The following is an 18,173-nucleotide window of genomic DNA, read 5'->3' on the forward strand; positions in this document are numbered from 1 at the left end:
TTTGTCGTTCGTCAATAAATAACAATTAAAGATCGTAAGTTAGTTTCTTAAATAAGTCGGCAGGTGTTAAAAAGACGATTCCAAGAATCCGTAGCAGGATCCGTTAATCGCTAAGAGAGAAGACACTTCCTTAGAAGGGATTTGAAACGTGGTTGGAGCCAATTACGACGAGTGACAAGCGCTCCTCTTTCAATGTCTCTCGGAGAATTCTTCGGAAGGCAACAACGATGCTAAAACAAAAAAAAAACAAAAAAAGAGGGAAAAAGGTTTAATGGAATGATTCCAAAATCGAGAATCACACCAACAAATTCCTATGCGTTTCTCTTGCTAGTGCGAATTACTTCACGAGTTCGAGACGAGCCTTTGTCTTGGCGCCATTAATAAACTAATTCGCTAAGTAACTATTAATTAGTTAAGTCGAGAAGTACATAGGATAGGGACATGGCTCGCTTTCGAAAGTTTCTACCTTCGCGGATGTCGTGGTTCTGATCCAATTAGCTAATTAGTGTTTTGTGAATGCTTTAGTACTTTACATTAATTAGTTTATTTATTGGTACGGAAATAATTAGAGAAAAAAGAAAAGTATAATAATTGACGATTTATTGTAAAGAAACAAAAAAAAATAAAAAGTAAGGTGAACGATAAGACAACAGGTTGTATATCGTAGCCATTTCTAAAAGAACATTATCTAACACGATATAGATATTTTCTAACATACTTATATGGCAGTTCGTATGTTTGTACTGGTACCATCGAGAGAAGATACTTTGACTTGTTATGGAGACGGAAGAGGGTAAGAAAGGGCTACGTGACCGAAACAATACGAAGCTTGAGAAGCTGCGTTTTCTCTTGGCGGTTCGTAGCAGTATTCTTTTGATGCTTGGTAAACTCTCCCTTGTTCTTTTCTTTCTCGCATCGTAAATCTCGCGGTTCTCGTCATGTTGCTAATTAATATTTACCATACCATGTTTCCAGATAGAGAATAGTCCTCGCAAGTTTTAAAAGACCAACGTTGAATAAAAAGTTACAACTACTTTTTTCACTAAAGTAAAAATTTTAAAATAACAAATTAGTTTTGTTAAAATTAAAAAAAAAATATATTTATATATATAAGTTTTAAAGAGGATAGTAAATTTTAAATAAATATATAACGACAATAAAACAATTATAAACGAATTGATTAACATGAAAAACGTATTTTTATCTGTAGCTATGTAATATATATAGCCCGAACATTTAGTCCCCTAAAGTTTCTCTCGAAGCCGTACATCTTGGGTAGGTACTTTCCCGATGGGGCTGTTTCAAGTTGCACGTTTGAACTAACATCTTCTTCTCCTTCCTACATCACGGACCTTTTCCCAATGACCTTTTAGGGGTTTCTCCTTCGTTGATATTGAAGTCCCACGCGTTGTACAAATAAAGTTTCTATTGTGAGTTAGATTCGGGATAATTTGTTTTAAATTAATATTTCCAAGTATTTTATTTTATAATTTATGACTCTTGTATAATCCTAAGAGAACGTAATCATTGTTCCTTTTTTGTAATCGTTCTCGATGTCTTTTAACTAAAAATATAATTTTATTAAACATTGGCGTTAAAAACGAAATCGATGATCCGTAAAGAAACATAACGTACTTATTTACGTTGTAACAATAATTACGTAGGAACGTGCATGATCATTAAGTCTGCCTGTTGATTATGTGACACAAAGTAATCACCCTTTACTCGTGAAACGAACATTTTGCTACATGTTTGCTCGTCGATCTTCTCTCTCTCTGTGCAATTCACTTCCTTTCTATATTTCTTTTTCTCCAACAAGAAAACGTGTTCGCTCTGCTATTCCTGTTTTTCCTTACGTCGTTCACAGACGAATTACCTTGGCAACCTTTTTATCTACGTACTCAACGTACCAAGAGAGACTTTATGATTCAGCATAGGAATTTCTTCCTCGTAATTTTCGATTGATGACGTCACGTTTTTAAACGGTAAATAGCTAAATACTCGAATTTTTTCATTTTCCTTCCAGGTAATAAATAACACCATGGGATGTATTTCAATGATGTTTTATTTAATATTCGCTTATTACCGTTTGCTTCGTTGAACACTAAATAGATTTTCTTGTTTTATTAAACTCTCGTGTCGGTGATCAAAAAGGCTAACAATTTTCTCTACCATTAAAGATAGTTAGAGAAAGAGAAGAAAAATAAATACGAGCGAGAATCGATTATTATTCTCTCCAAACAAATTCATTCCCCTTGTCCTGATAAAATGCGACAGGATTATATATACGAGTACAGCTTTACATAGGGAAAAAGCAACGAAAGAATTAATCGTCCCTTCCACGATTTAATCAATTCTCCATCGTACATGTGTTTTTTTTTTCATGAATCATCTTTATCTGTTTCGACTCGAATTCACCTTAATCGAAGTATACAACCGAATAATCGATTAAATCGTATTATTATACAATATCTTATCTATATATGTTCTTTTCTTTTTTTCCTCGAGTCGAAATTTAAATGACGTTTTATTTTCTTCTAATCCAGCTGGATAAAAGAACAAGGAAAAACAGTTATCAGGGACAGTTTTCTTTGCCAGGGTCGATAATTTTTTTATTTGTTTCTTCCTAAACTACGAACGATCTTTTCTTCCTTTTTCCGTCGTTCCTTGGCAATGTTTTATAGATTTAATGGACCGTAAAAGAATTTTCAACATTTTATCCTTTCTCTTTCTCTTTATCAGACGAAAATATAGAATCTACAATGTTCAACTATGAAAGTACTTTCCTTTTTATCATATATTGATTTTTCTTACTTTTTTATTTTCCTTTTCCTATTCTTGTCTTCATTAATTAACGACTGCGTAAAATTGTCTGATATTCTGATTCGATAAAATTATCCATAGATGTCGGATAAAGAAAAGAAAAAAAGAGATAAAGAAAAGGGACTGTAGCGAGAAAGGGCAGTGATCAGTTGTCGATGGGTACTCGTTTTTCTCCTCCCCATTTTTCACGCCGGTACCTTTTAATAACTTTCGTAGCGCACGAGTTTGCACCATCCCATTCAAAGAAAATCAATCTTCCGTTTCCTTCTGTTTTTTATTTCCCTTTTTTGTTTCATCTTTCTTAGAATAAACAACTGACAGCTATATCCGATAAAATTCTTTTTAGTTTTTGATTGATCTCAACGATTTGCGAACTACTTAATAATTCTTTTTAATTTTTTGTTCAATAACTTTGTAATCGATTGGGTATCAAGAGTTTTCCTAGGGTTTATATAACTTTTTTTCTTTAAAAGAAAATAAAAAATGTTTATTTTCTTTTTCTCATTTGCGGGAATAAAAATTGATCGGAGTTAAATTAAAGAAGTTATTTCAAAGATAAATTTATTTAACAAGATGATGATATCGGTTCTTATTTATAATTAGTATTAAGGAAAAAATGTATTTTAGTATAAGAATTAATATTAATTCGAATAGAACTCTAAAGTCAATGAAATTTATTTTAGAACATATACGTACTCCGATTAATTAACATCTTTGATTATATTATATTTTGAAATAATTTTCAAAAGAAACTATATTGAAGAGAGATACTCTTTCATTTGTAATATTATTCTTATATTACCCTGTTTAGCACGAAACTAAGATTCTAGAATCGTTATCTAAAATGAACATTCGTGAAGTAAAGACAATTCACATCTCTACGGTATAATCGAGGTAACTCAGTATACTGAAGAAGTATCGGCATGCGATCAGTCGACCGGTTCTTTTCTTCTAAAAGGATCGTTAAACGGACGACTCCTAAGTCCATCTAACCGAGAAGATGCCCTTTCCCGTAGGGTGCCTAGCAAGGAAAAGAACCTTTCTTGGTTTCCGACATCGTGTTCTCCTGGAGAGTAGGAGATACATGGAAATCCTTCTGAATTCTCGTTAAGATGGCCGAACCGGTTGTCGACTTGTTGGCCCTTCCTTCTTTACCAAGATGTCTTTCTCGAATGTACTTTTCCTGCTCTAGGTTTGACTTCGTGATATTGATTTTGAGCCGGTAGTACGTCTGTGGTCAGGATCAAAGGTCACATAACTTGACTTCTCAAATCCATACAAGAGAATACGAGCTTTCACGAACGATCAATCATGTTCGTGATAGTGATTGATTTATAAATTGATTTACATGAATTACCTGTCAACAGTTTTTATTGATTATTAATAACATTATTATTACTTTGATATTAAAAGATTAGTAAGGTAAGATTAGTAGGTAGATAAACTTAAGTGAGAGTTATCCTTATTATTTTATGACTAATGAAAGGTCAGTTAATGATTATTATCTCGAAAGGTTTATTACCTATTTAATTTCTTTGAATGATGGAATTGTTCAGATCGATTTGTATTGAAAAATGTTAATACGTTTAATGTCCTTTCTCTCTCTCTCACTCTCTATTTCATGTACTCTCACTCGTATAATAATCATAATTAATTTCTCGTCTCTCCTGAAAAGGAAACGTTTAACTCGATCCACGTTTTCGTTTTTATTTCACGTAACTATTTGAAAACGTTGAAGTCAATGTCTAGAACTATGAAACAACCGTTAGAAAATATCGTCGGAATAGTCAAACAGAGTCGGTATTTAATTCTTTGGAATAGAGAACACGTTAGGAATGCAGGAATGCAACTATCCCATAACCGACAAGAGTTCTAAGCATCTAGGATCTGCATATTCGGAAGGAAGGATATCATTACAGAGATCACCGGCTGACCAATAAATGCGAGTTAGTCGGCACCCAAACAAATCCAGACATATTGAGATTTATGGACAGCACGTCCGTTCGTCTGTTTTCTCTGCTACGAAAGCGAACGCACTGTGTTTTGGGCTCGTCAAACATTCCTTCACATATACAATATATGTGTATGTAGTTATATAATATATAAAAATTTCTAATACAAATCGTATAAATTTGTACTCATGCTAGCTTTCGGAGATAAGAAAAATCAAAATCAAATTCATTGCCATTTATTTTGCACATTTTTTTACCTACTTATTGTAATCATTTTATTTCACCATCTATCGCGAAAGATGATGAATCTCGAACGTCTAATTAAAATATATAAATTTTTATTAATTTATCCTAAAGTGGACTACTGTCGGTTTATAAGTTTTCAAAAAATTTTGATTTATTCGCATGCAAACGTTAGAAGATAAGCATACAAAACTAGTTCGAGTATACTTTCTCGCTACAGAGTTATCATCGACGCGGTTTGCGTTCATTATTTATACACATCGTACTTATTATTATGCAGTAACATGGCAGGATGTCACGTAGGAATAAGAAAACTTCTTTGAACTCGGAGACGATCATTTAACGATCGAATTGATCGTTCGCGAATTCGAAGGATTAAGAAATTTATTTAATATTTTTATTATAAAAAAAAAACATGTATTCATCAAATTAATTTTCTTCGATTTTGTTTATAAAGTGATTCTTTATAATGTTAAATTTTTAAATTACGAGAAAAGAAATCAATACTATCTGATTTTGGCTGCAAATTGTATTTCTGTTTTATCTCAAGAGACACATTCCAAATGGTATCTATTTTATATTCATAGCTTTAAGATTTTACATATAAATTCCATAGATTATAAATTTGACAATTATCCTAGTTTTGAGACGATTTAAATAAATGTTTATTTATCTGCTTATTGAATTACCTCGATGCTCAAGTGGCAAAAAATTATGTTCCAATTTGTAAAACTGATAAGTATTTTGATCGAGTAGCATTACTAAAAAGTCGTGAATTATGTAGAACGATAAATTTAGAACGTTGTCTGATTATTTCATGCGATTTGTAACATAACGGAATTGGTTCGATATACGTTTGAATGAGGTTTTCCAGTTTTCGTCAGGACGATACATATTTTAGCTTATTTTTATTTTTTCATTTAATTTATTTTTATCTCTTTCTTTCTCTCTATACTATATATATAACATATTTTTGTCACGGATCTATTCGTCTTCTCAGCTACATTCTAGGTTCTTTGTAAAATGTAATCGTATGCGTAAGAACGTTATACGTGGACATGTGTAGCGTTCCTGGCACGAGAGAAGTCAACGTTGAGAGATCGAGTTATACGAGCGAGAACCTCGCGTGGACACGAGCCTACGTTATTCACGCCAAGCAATAGTATGTTTGCTTGGATCACTAAGGTGAACAAACTCCTTCTTCTATTCCTTCGGTGTCACGCTCCAGGATATCTCGGCGATGTTAGTCGAATGATTTCTCTTCTACGGACCGACGATGTCTCTCGAGTACAAAACTATGTGGTAAAATTAATGGACGATAAAATTTATTCGACATTTTTATATCATGAACATTCATTCCATTAGACTTTTGTCTTTAATTTTTTATAATCATAGTAATATGAAAATTTCTATATTCGAATATTGTATATTATTTTTCTTATTTTTCTCATTTATTTATTTAAACGTTTATTTAATTTTTTTTTAAACAAAACTATAACAACAGATAAAATATTTCGATATTTATACAATATTTATATCGATAGTTGTAATCCTTTCGTCTTTTAGTAACTAGAGAAGATTCTTCTGTACGTCAAAAATTCTTCGATGTTTTTGGAATCGAATTCCATACAATTTATGGGAATTCTCGCGAATGATATATTCCAAGAATCGTGAATATTCGGGGATATCTTGAGAATCAAGCCTACCGATCTTCCGATACCTAATATTGCGCTTCTATAGATACTGTTGGTATCGCGTGCGTTAGCAAACGCCATTATTCAAGTTCCCAAACCCTTCTCGCGGTAACTTACGATCCCTTTGCTTTTCGAACTACCATTATTTTTCATAGCTCTTTCTAGTTAGCTGATTTTTAAGAACCGATAAAATATATTAAAATAAATAAATAGTAATAGTATATTTTTTGGCAATTTACAAGATTGATGCTTATATTTGATATTAAAAAATAAGAAAGTGATCGGATACGTTTATTGTATTATTGCACGTCAACGTAATATGATTCAAATTATATCACTTAAATTGCATGATCATTACAATTATAATATTATAAGCAAGATTTTACGCTTGACACGAAAAATGTGAGAAAATTTTGCAATAAATACGAAATAGAGAGAAAGAGAAAGAGAGAGAGATAACATGTTACAGGGACAAGTCGTAAAGGCATACGATTTACATAATAATAATTGTATGTCGTAACATCAATTTCCGCATTACTGTCGGTTGAATGTAAAGTAAAAATTATAATGCGGTCGATATAAAAAGAGTATCGGATGGTTGGATGAAGGTCTTTTAACTTCATAATTTCGATGGGGATTGTAAGCTCTCTCTCTCTCTCTCTCTCTCTATCTCTTTCTTTTTTTTCTCCATCTCCATCTTTCTCAGACTCCCGCATGTTAACTCGACCAAGACACAAATTATAGGCTTCGCGAGCCCATTACAACCCTGCGGCAACCACCGTCGTCTCATCGCCTCGTTCACCTTACCCTTCTCCTTCCTATTCTTAACCCTTTAGAGGAAGATATTCTGCTTGCGTTGGAACGCACTGGCGAATTGCCGCTTTATTCTCTCGTTTAAGCTTTCATGTGATCGTATCCAATTTATATTAGAATATTAAACAAAAAGAAAGAGAGAATGAAAGAGAGAGGAAAATTTGTGAGATGGAACCAACAAATTGTGTCGTTTCAATCGATTACCTTCCAAGATTTTTTTCCTTTCTAAACGCATGATTTAAAAAAAACAGTTTCTTAATGTAATTTTACGAAGTATTGCAAATCTGAATTTGATCGTGCGTTTGAAATCAAATTTTTTGTAATGTTTAATCATAATGAAAGGCATCATAGTAATATAGAACTGGAAAGTATTATGATTGATATCATTATGATGATGATAATGATGATGGTGATGATTATTATTATTATTATTGTTATTATTATTATTATGAAGAGTCTAAAGGACTTAACCCGAGTGCACTTATAGGAGCACCAACTTATCAAGAAGGTAATTCCAATAATTTTCCTATGATCTCTTAGAAGGCGTTTAATCGAAAAAACGTTGAGAAAATAAAGAAAAGAAAAGGAAAGTGCGAGAATGGTACTGTAAGGAGGTGTGCTAAACTGGCCGATATTCCGAGTTATTAGAGTATTATTAACCGAGAAATCAAGTGGATGATGCTGTGTAACCACCGATTTACTTGATGATCATGAAGATTAATCCCAACTCATCGTTAGATTTTTTTTCATATGTCATTCTTCTATAAACGTGCATGCGCGTGCGCATATGCGTCTTATTTATTTCCCTGTCATCTTTTTCTTCGTTTTCTTCTCGTAGCTTATGTTGCTGCTGTTGTCGTTGCTTTTGCTGTTGCTTTTGCTGTTACTTTTGCTGTTTCTGCCATCCTCGTATCTTCTAACATTATTTTTTTTTATTTTTTTTCCCCCTTTTAGAATCTTTCCTCCAGCCATCTCACTTCTTTTCTCTCTTTTTTTTTCTTTTTGCTTTTTCTCGCTTCTTCTCATTCTCTCAGGGTCGCTTCTTCCGCGTTCCACCAACCTGCCAATCCTGTGCTTTCCTCGAATACGTCCGGCCATAATGGGCCACCAAGGAGAGATTCTGCGTTCCTGCATCGTCTTCGGCCTTTCGAATCAAGCTTCGACGTGTTATTTCGCTATGCGATAACAGAGAGAAACGTGCCTCCACGGATAATAAACAAGAATCTTCTTTAGGCCAATCAAATCATTTCTACTTGATCATTTCGATCTTCTCAATTTCTTTTTATTTTATTTTATTTTTTTTATATTTTTTTATATAACTACGTGTGCGTTAATTATTTAAATAGAATCAAATCTCTTGAAGAAGTTTGAAGATTATTTCTAAACGATCTTACGTGTTTGAGAATCAACCATCGTCATTTTCGATGTTGCGAAAATAATCAAAGTGTCTCAAGTAACCATCCGTTAGAAATTCTTGCAATTAGTATTATACTTATGGTACGATCGTTAGTTAAAATTAAGCAGAGTCGAATAATACAAATACGAAAGTGAAATTCTATGCAAGAAGTGTGTAAAAGAAAGAATACAAAAATCAAGAAAAATAACAAAAAAAAGAGCAAGAGGGTTGGTATAGAAGTCAATGCAACGCTTCTTCGAAAGGATAATTACAATTAAACGGTCAAATACGATTATGGTAATTATAAGAGTAAATAGGTGGAGTGTCTCTAATTGGGTCTTACCAGGTTTTTCGTAGAACCAATTCACCCTTTTTCAAGGAAACAACGAAATCTTTCTTTCCTTTTTTCTTTCTTTCTTCATTCTCATTTTATTTTTCTTTCTTTTTTAGTTTGTTATGTTTTTCTTATTTTTATTTTGCTTTGTTTTTTTATAAAGCAACGTTTATCGTCTCGTCCTTCTTCAACAAAAGCGCTCTGATAGCTCGTAGTACTCTAACTGACGACCATGCGAAACATTCGCCTGCTATGTGATGGAAGGAGGAATAATTTTCCAACGAGGGAGACGCCTGGCTGGCGTATTAATTCATGGACATCGCGTGACGGACGTCCCCAGATCTCCCTTTCCCTTCTCTCTCTCCCTTACTCTTTTTCTCTCTCTCTTTCCCTCTCTTCAGGATGGACGTTGTCCGATGCAAAACGTTTACTCTTTCGCCAACCTCTAACCAACCCGCGAGCCCACCCTTCATCGGATTTTTTTTCCCCGCAACAACGACGTCACTGCATAAACGAATATTTAATTATTCCCGTATAAATTCATCTCGGTATTTCTTTACCTTACTTCTTCGTCGTTTTACAATATTATTTATTAACGTAAGTTGTAGTTAATATTTTTAAAGATATATGTATATATCTTTAATAAATCTTATATATATGAATGTATGTAAGCTTTTTCATTTATTTAAAAGTATAGAATCGTTTAATCTCATTTGAATATTAATAACTAATTTTCTCATATTTTATAATCTCGCCTGTTATGCAATTGAATATTATTTCTTTTTGATTATTTTTTTGTTTTTCTTTTTTTTTAACGCTATATTAGATATTTCCCAGTTTACGGATCACGTAAACACGTAAAGGTACACGATATATTATATATTGGGTTGTACATCGAGTTAAGAAAATAGTGATGAAGAGTATAGTAATTATGAAAGCATATCTCCGTACGCGGTGAGTAATTAAGAGGGAAAGATGATTTATCATCCATATGAACGCATAACGTTGAGCTGTTTTACCCTGGTAGAATATTATAAGGAAGAAATAAGCATAGAACCATACCTTTCTTCTCGAGATACGAAAGTTTCATGTTCATTTTACATCTAACAACGTTCTTGATAACATAGATGAATAACACTAAGCAACAGCAAAAGCGATTTAACCTTTGTAATAGACTCTTTAATGATCAAAAAACGTTTATTAAAAATACTTATTATTATTATTATTATTATTATTATTATTATTATTATTATTATTATTATTATTATTATTATTATTATTATATTCATCGTTCAACAGTGATGACTTCGTATTAAATCGTATAACGAATCCATTCAATTTTATAGGCTTCTTCAAAGTTTTCAGATTATAATCCGACTCGATTTCAAAGTCATTTTAAATTTGATTGTTAAAATGGCTCATTGGCAAACTCATCGCCTCGATTCTATCTGTGTCGGTTAAAAAATTGAATTTTTGTTTATTTTCTTTAATACGAGGACCATATTTATAGTCTGGCTAGTGGTTTAAAGTTTCTCTTCGTCTCTCTCATTCTATCGTCGTTCTTTACTTCAATCGTTTCTTCGAGTAGCGTCGGTCAGGGTCGTGCTCAGAACTCCTCCTTGTTCTTCTTTTTTTGGACTTTACGACGTGGCAGTCGTGATGGATCGTTCCTTAAGACGACATAACTCTTTGTCCTCTTTTTCTCTCCTTTTAGATTTCTATCTCTCCTTCCCGTTTTCCTACCTTACCAATCTACAAAGATAATGTCGGGGAGTCTTCGAACTCACAAGATATTCTTCACCCCCTATAAGGTACCTCCCTCTAATTGCTTATCTGAACAAAACAACGACGTACGTGCAACAATGGGTGCCCATAAATCGAGTAAACGACGTGTGAAATCGATCGGTTGATCGATAAAATCGAATGAGAAAACTAAAAACTTTAACATAATAAGAAAATATGAAATTGCATTAAACGTTTATTTTGTGTAACTATTGTTAACCCTTAATGGTCGTAAGTCACGTGGAAAGTGACTTACAAATAAAAATATGTTATTAATAATTAAATAATTAATAATTTCTCATATATTTCTAGTACTCCTTCAAAACACATAGGTAATTTCTAATAAATAATAAGTTAATTAGTATAATACTGAACAATTTTTTGTTGCGTGTTTACCGAAACCGCTTATAATTTATTATTAGTGAGAATTGTCAATATAAAAACCTGACGACCGATAACGGTTATTAATTTTAAAATGAATAAAGAAAAAATTTGTAATCAACAACCTATTACAATAAATACTGATTATTTTTTGTTTGTTTGTTTCAGATTACATCTTTTGAGCGGTAGTCTCTTGATCATTTTCACTGGCATTCTTGTGATCGGCGCCGAGGATTCTCCAACGTCCTTTGAGACTGTCCATAACAGTAACGCAGCTATCTTGAATCGTCTCGGCTTGGCACCCCTTCAAATCCCCGATGGACATCACAAGAAACGTTTAGCCGGTCCCGAACCGCCTGGATTGAATTCCCAGACACGAATTCATCAGGGTTACAGTCGTCGACACGGCCATAGGGACAGTCATATTTACATCGTCAAATTACCAGCCAGTCCGCCGTACTACACGATTACAAAACCTCACAAAACGTCTAAGGACGAGAAGATAATCAAAACGGGACCAAATCTTCCAGTTGGTTTTCACGGTAATGGCAAACCGGCGAAGATCTATCATTGGAACTTACCGCTGGTTAAAAAGATCACGGAGAAGAAGAGACTACAAGCGCAAATAAGAATGGATCTTGCTAGAAAGAAACTCGAGGATAGCAAAAAGCATCAGCAATCCGAATTGATTTCCATCGATAGAGCCAATTCCGTGATAGACAATTCTCATCGTCAAGAAACGGAAAAAAAGAAGATTATACCCCATAAGGTTTCAGCATCGAAGCATATAAGAAACAATGATAAGAGATTAAATTATCCCGACGTAATCGATAAAAAATCAGATTCGACCAAAATGACTATGAATAGTCTTGCGACTAAGACATATAGGCTCGACGATTCCAATATGCATAGAATTCATCTGAGTAATGAATTTCACGGCTCGAGGAACAACTTGTTGAAGGTGAAGAAACACCGAAAAAAGGCAGCAATGTCTTATTACGCGCCAATCGCAAGCAAAACTGGCTCTACCAGCATTCACAAGAATTTCTCAGGAAATGGAAAGCCTAAAGCGTTTTATGTAATGGAGAAAAGTCGTAAACCCGTCTATTATCATCCTCTGCTTCCTTAATCTCCAAAATTGTTCTTCGCAAAATCGTGCACAATCCAAGAACGACTTGAGGTGTCTGTGTTAACTATAGTAGATTAATCTTCGCAACTTTGATACTTTGGTTAAACAGAATCACGAATGGTCGTTCGTTGAAAGAAAATAATGAAGAACGAGGGAGAGAGAGAGACTTAGACTATGACCTCCGTATCGATGTCTGGTCAATCATTATTCAAGGTCATGCGTATCCTACAAACCGTTCCATTTTTATCGCAGTTAATGTTAGAACAGATTAGGCTTAGGTCGGAGACGATTCTCTCTTCGGCGGGTGGAACTTACGTTTAAGATAAAATTAGGTTTAACTCGTACATACCTACGTGCATAACACAGAAACAACTGCATCCGTTTGAGTTTCGAAATCGATCAATTATTGCTTACATTCATTTTATTTTACAAATATTATTTTACATATTACTTACATTATTACTCTTTCTTATAATACTACACAATTCTTTGATCGAACTAAGAATAAGATAGATATTTAAATCTAATATTTAAATCATTTAAATGAAAGATAAATTATAAAAACAAAAAAGGGGTTGTTTTGATCTTATCAATAAAAGAGAATCGATCGATTTTGAAACTAATCAGACGCACTTATCAAATCCCGTAAGAGATCTTATTTCGACATTGATTCATGTTTTCAAAGTTCTCTCGTCGGAGTAAGATCGATACGTGGGTGTTTCTTATTTTCAGTAAGAACATGTCAAAGCTCACTTCTCGTTACTAGATTTTAACGCTGTATAATTATATTTTTCTAAGTATAACGAATACTTTTTTATATCCTCGCTCACCGGTGAGCGATCTCTTCTTGATTTGAAAAAAAAAAGAAAAAAAAAACAAATATCCAATCACGAGAAGAAATCGCACGTACGGATGATGCCTCGATTAAAGACTGGATAATATATTTCTTCGATGAAACGTATGCACATCTTTTTCTACGTCTGATCGCGCAACGATCTTTCATTATTACTGGTTTTGCTATCAAATTGCAAGAAGAAGAGAGCGACACAAGAGATCGCATTTTTTTATATTCTTATATAGGAACATACAAAGATAAGAGAAATTGATCCCACACACACACACACACACACACACACACAAAACGAATACATATATATGTAGAGTACATACATACATATACATATATATACTAATATATGTATACATGCCGTAGAGAAGCATACTTAACACAAACGAGCCATGTCGTGAAAAAGAAATATAATAACGTATAATATAATATTATACTATTAAATTGTTTAATCATTTTTTTATTTCCTTCGCAAAAGAAGTTAAGAAAATATTATACGTATCTAAATACCTGTCTATGTATTATCGAGATAAAACATGATGTATACAAGTGATGATTGGCTCGTTCCCCGTTATATACCGCGTTGATGGGTGCAATCCGTTATTTTGCGTTAAGTTTTATTTCTATAACCCTATAATAGTATTAGTGGACATTATTATTTTCGACTGGTTACTTATTAATAGGCATATACCTATTTTTCTATTCTACGTATGTACTTTTAATTTTTCATCGATTAGTCGATCCACAAATACATATTACGTTTATGAAAATATGTATTCGATTTCTTTGTTATCATCATTTTGATAACAATTATTATTATTACAATTAATTTTCAAATATTTTACATGCTGTAAGTAAGAAATGATAAGTACATATAATGGTTATGTAATAATTTACATACTTATGTACACGAACAATACACACAGATACACCGTTAATATTAAAGAAACAATATCGTATTATGAAAACTGTATGACGATGATCGTCCCCTATATTCAAAACGAAAGCAAAACTTTTTTGGCTATGCGTCATAATTAAAGAAAATTGTAGAAATCTTACGACTAATTGTGTTATATTATTATATTATAGTATATTGTATATATTTAGATACTTTTTCGTTCTCTTAACTAAATGAGAGCCACTGTTAGCAACCCGTTATAGCATACTTACGATAATATCAGAAAGCAGTATCGCGCTAAGAACGACGAAAGAAAGACTCCAGCCGGGCCCCTTTCTCTCCCCTCTCCTCCCACCATCCCTGGGCGCATATTTTTCGGTAATTGACCGTATAAATTCAAATTCCCTGGTGGAACAAGTTTTTCTTCGGTATTAACGCGGCAAGAAAATTTCTACTCGAGCTTGATTACCGAGAAAGAAAGAGAAGTAAACAAAAAAGAAAAAGAAACGAAATAAATAAAAAAGAAAAACGCAAGGAAAGGGTAAGAAAAAGAGCGGTCCCTTTTATGGCCATTTGCCGAATTTCAAAGGGAAGTTCTTTTATCTGTGTTGACCAATCGGCAAATTTTTAATTAGAAACACGTGTTTTGTTTCTTCACCGACTTACAAGATTACTTCAATGATTATAATCTTTCATTTATTTTATTCGCCTATCATCATTTCCAAATTGATTTAAAATTCGTTTTTATTCTTAATTATGCATTTATCAATAATATCATTGGGTTAATGAACATACGAGAGGGAGAAAGAATTATGGAAAAAGTGTGAATAATCTTATTAGTTTCTAAATGATAACCATATTCTTCATTTAATCATAATTGGCAAAAGAAATAGGAAGAAAAGAAAAAATAATAAACAAACAAATTGTCTTACTTGAAGACAATTGAAAACTAATAATCTTAGTTCGGAATCCTCTTAACCATATAATCTGGTCTAGGAGGTATGTGTAATGGTGATGAGTAAACGGGCCGTATCCTAGGCCCCCTAGTCCCAAGTCAATATTTGCACTACGTTCAGGGAGAGTGGATGAAACATGTGCAGCAAGATTGTTTATTTTCCTGTCTCGTTCTTTCTTTTTCTTTTTCTTTTTTCAGACGCTAACGAGCAAGCAAGAAGAGAAGAATATAGTCAAATGGAATTTCAGGAAAAACGAATAAGAAAAGGGTTGGGGAGAAGGGAAGAGAGCGAGTGTGCGTTTTTTTTTATATTACTAATATATATTTCTTTTTCTTTTTTGTCTTTTTTTCTTTTTATTTACAGCAACAGTTACAACAAGTGGTAGGACGTTCAAAAATGGCTACAACAACGTCGGCCCTCTTAATATATTCTACATAATCACGAGACGACAAATTATATTTATAATATATACTAGATTAAAAAAAAAGGAATAGCATGATCGTTAAATAAATAATTAAACGTCGACAGCTAAAATATATAAAATAGTCATTCATTTTAATGATCACGAGGTCAATATCCTAAATTAATAATTATATTATAAAATTATAATTTAGTAGTTTATAAAGGTTTTTAAGAATTACACATTTGGACTATACGCGCTATAATAGTACTTAGCTATCATTTTTTCGTAGGAAAAAAACAAACAAATACATACTTATAAATCTACATTCATACAACATACCACATATATGCATATACATAACTACGACTCATTAGGAATAGATAATATAATAGTGTTATATTTCTCGTATACAAATTGTCCACTAGGTAGTGTTGTTCATCGTCAAAGAAAACATATAGGTTTAATATTATGAAGACAAGGAAATAAAAGTGAATGATATTCACGTGAGAACTCATTAATTGATCATTCTTACATACAACTACATAATAAGCCACCTTTAAAAGGACTGCTTTAATTACATTACCGTTACTTTCTACTGGCACCTCGTTTACTATACACACCGAACCGCATAGTCCATTTGAAAGCGGAGTAATGGCTAGCACCTTTACAAGGTCATCGACGAGACATAAATCACTGAACGAACCTCCTCCCTTCTCAATAGAAGAGGGTTAGTCGATAAATTATTACAATGCGTTACGAGTCGCGCTTTAAGCTGTAAAATTAGTAGCAGATTTCCACCATTCACGTGCAATAATAATAATAATAATAATAATAATAATAATAATAATATTAACGAGCATTAATTTTTTTTTCGTTTCTCCAGTAGGGTTTTGGCGATTGAAATTTCATAATTAGCATTATGTTGTTTTAATACGCATTATCATTCTCAAAACTGGAATATCGAATTGGCCGATGACCGGAACTTGTACCGTCAGATTTAAGAAGATACAAACTAGTTGGTTTTCCATTGAATAAGTAAGGTCCCTTGTCAAGATTATTGACGTAGTCATCGGGCCTCTTGCCAAGTTTCAGATTCGTGTGCCATTGATAGATAGTCGTTGGCTTGCCGTTATTCACAAAACCGGGTTTGAGATTGTCGAGATTGGTGATTGGACTGTCGGTTGTTAGTTTGACGTTGGTCAGAGGTTTCTTCTTTTGCCAATGATAGACGGAAGTTGGTTTACCGTTGCTCACAAAGTCTATCGGCAACTTGATAAAAGGATTCGGTCTCTGATAAGTTTGAACTTGCGGTCTCGATGGTTTCGACTGGGGGATATGCGGTCTCAGATTGGCAGTAGAGTAAGTTGGTGGTTGAGAAATGTATCCTAAACCTGGTACAAACATATAGGGAGTCGGTGGTAGTCTAATGTAAAAGATATTGCTCTCCTGATACTTTTCATCCGTATTACTTGATGTCCTTTCTTCCACATTGGGATCGTAAATATAGTTATAACCGATGTCGTTATTAGGCGAGTTAGGATAAGTTTGTCGTAATCTTGATATCAATGGATAATCCATAAAAATGGCTTTGTGCTTTCTATTTTTTTTCGTAACTTTATCCTTAACTTTTTCCTCGTTTTCTTCTTCCGTTTTTCCTTCGTTTCTTTGATACTTATTTAAAAATGATGAAAGAGTACTACTGCTATCCTTCGTAATATCCTGTTCAAAATATTTCTTTGGTTTACTTTCATCCCCTTCGTTATCGTCGTTATTGTTATTATTATCGGTCGTCAAGGTTTCCGAGGTAAGAGGAAATGATCCTTCGTTTCGTTTAGACAATCGATTATCAGGTGACTGTTGAAATGGACCCGCCGTTACTCCGACCAATATGGGAACCAGAAAAACTAGCGATGTCATCATTGTATCTGAAAAAAGTCAATGAACGTTAATACGAAACTTGAATTATGGACGGAAGCTGATTGAATCCTCATATGCTATTTATTATAAAACAAATCAATTTATGAACTGAATAAAGCTAATCGATCATTCGTTGAATTAGATAATAAGATTTTGATTACTCCCGATTGAACGAACTTTATTGAATCATTTCATTACATATTTATAATATATGTATATATTTTTTTTCAAAATTAAAGATAAATCTTTTTTTGTTCAGTTACACAAAGTATATTTTTAGAACGAGACAGGAGATATCATCGAAGCTTTTAAAGATTCATTGACCTCCGAGACTTGTAGTTAATGTTAGACCACTTTCTCTCTATCTCTTTCTCTTTTTCATTCGTTCATCGAGTGTACTCAACGTGTTCAAGGTAGAATAAATCACGTCTGTTAGTCAGTTCTTGTGGGTAGGAAAGAAGAAGAAGAAGATAGAAAGAATCGGCGACAAAGTCTAACGTGTGGCACTTAGAGAGCCCTTCGCGCAAGTAAGTACCTTTTGCACGCTCGTATTTTCTTTTTTTTTCGTTCAGCATCCAACATCTTGGTACGAAAAAGAAAGAAAG

At 33.1% G+C, this 18,173-nt stretch overlaps 2 protein-coding genes and 1 long non-coding RNA gene across 4 annotated transcripts in view; 1 reads left to right on the plus strand and 2 right to left on the minus strand.

The window, feature by feature from the left end:
- The window catches only part of LOC107072215 (uncharacterized), a 35,423-nt gene extending 21,996 nt beyond the window's left edge, over positions 1-13,427 (plus strand). For both annotated transcript variants that reach the window (XM_015331977.2, XM_089170082.1), the window contains exon 2: positions 11,587-13,427. In XM_015331977.2, coding sequence (XP_015187463.1) covers positions 11,587-12,547 — 961 coding nt within the window. In that variant the 3' untranslated portion in view covers positions 12,548-13,427. The remainder of the gene's footprint in view (positions 1-11,586) is intronic.
- LOC149033213 (uncharacterized) lies at positions 1,823-10,405 on the minus strand. The gene is made up of 3 exons (XR_016175925.1): positions 9,265-10,405; positions 4,346-4,490; positions 1,823-4,180 (listed from the first exon to the last, which is right to left on the minus strand). It is a non-coding gene; the product is annotated as an uncharacterized LOC149033213 (long non-coding RNA).
- LOC107069246 (uncharacterized) lies at positions 13,404-17,835 on the minus strand. Its single transcript, XM_089170083.1, has one exon. The coding sequence runs from the start codon at positions 17,569-17,571 to the stop codon at positions 16,579-16,581; it is 993 nt and encodes a 330-aa protein (XP_089026209.1). The 5' UTR covers positions 17,572-17,835; the 3' UTR covers positions 13,404-16,578.
- Between the last annotated feature and the right edge of the window lie 338 nt (positions 17,836-18,173).

Source organism: Polistes dominula, unplaced genomic scaffold, assembly GCF_049000335.1.
Source record: "Polistes dominula isolate Pdom_NZ unplaced genomic scaffold, Pdom_raw_medaka contig_15, whole genome shotgun sequence".
Taxonomy (NCBI): Eukaryota; Metazoa; Arthropoda; class Insecta; order Hymenoptera; family Vespidae; genus Polistes; species Polistes dominula.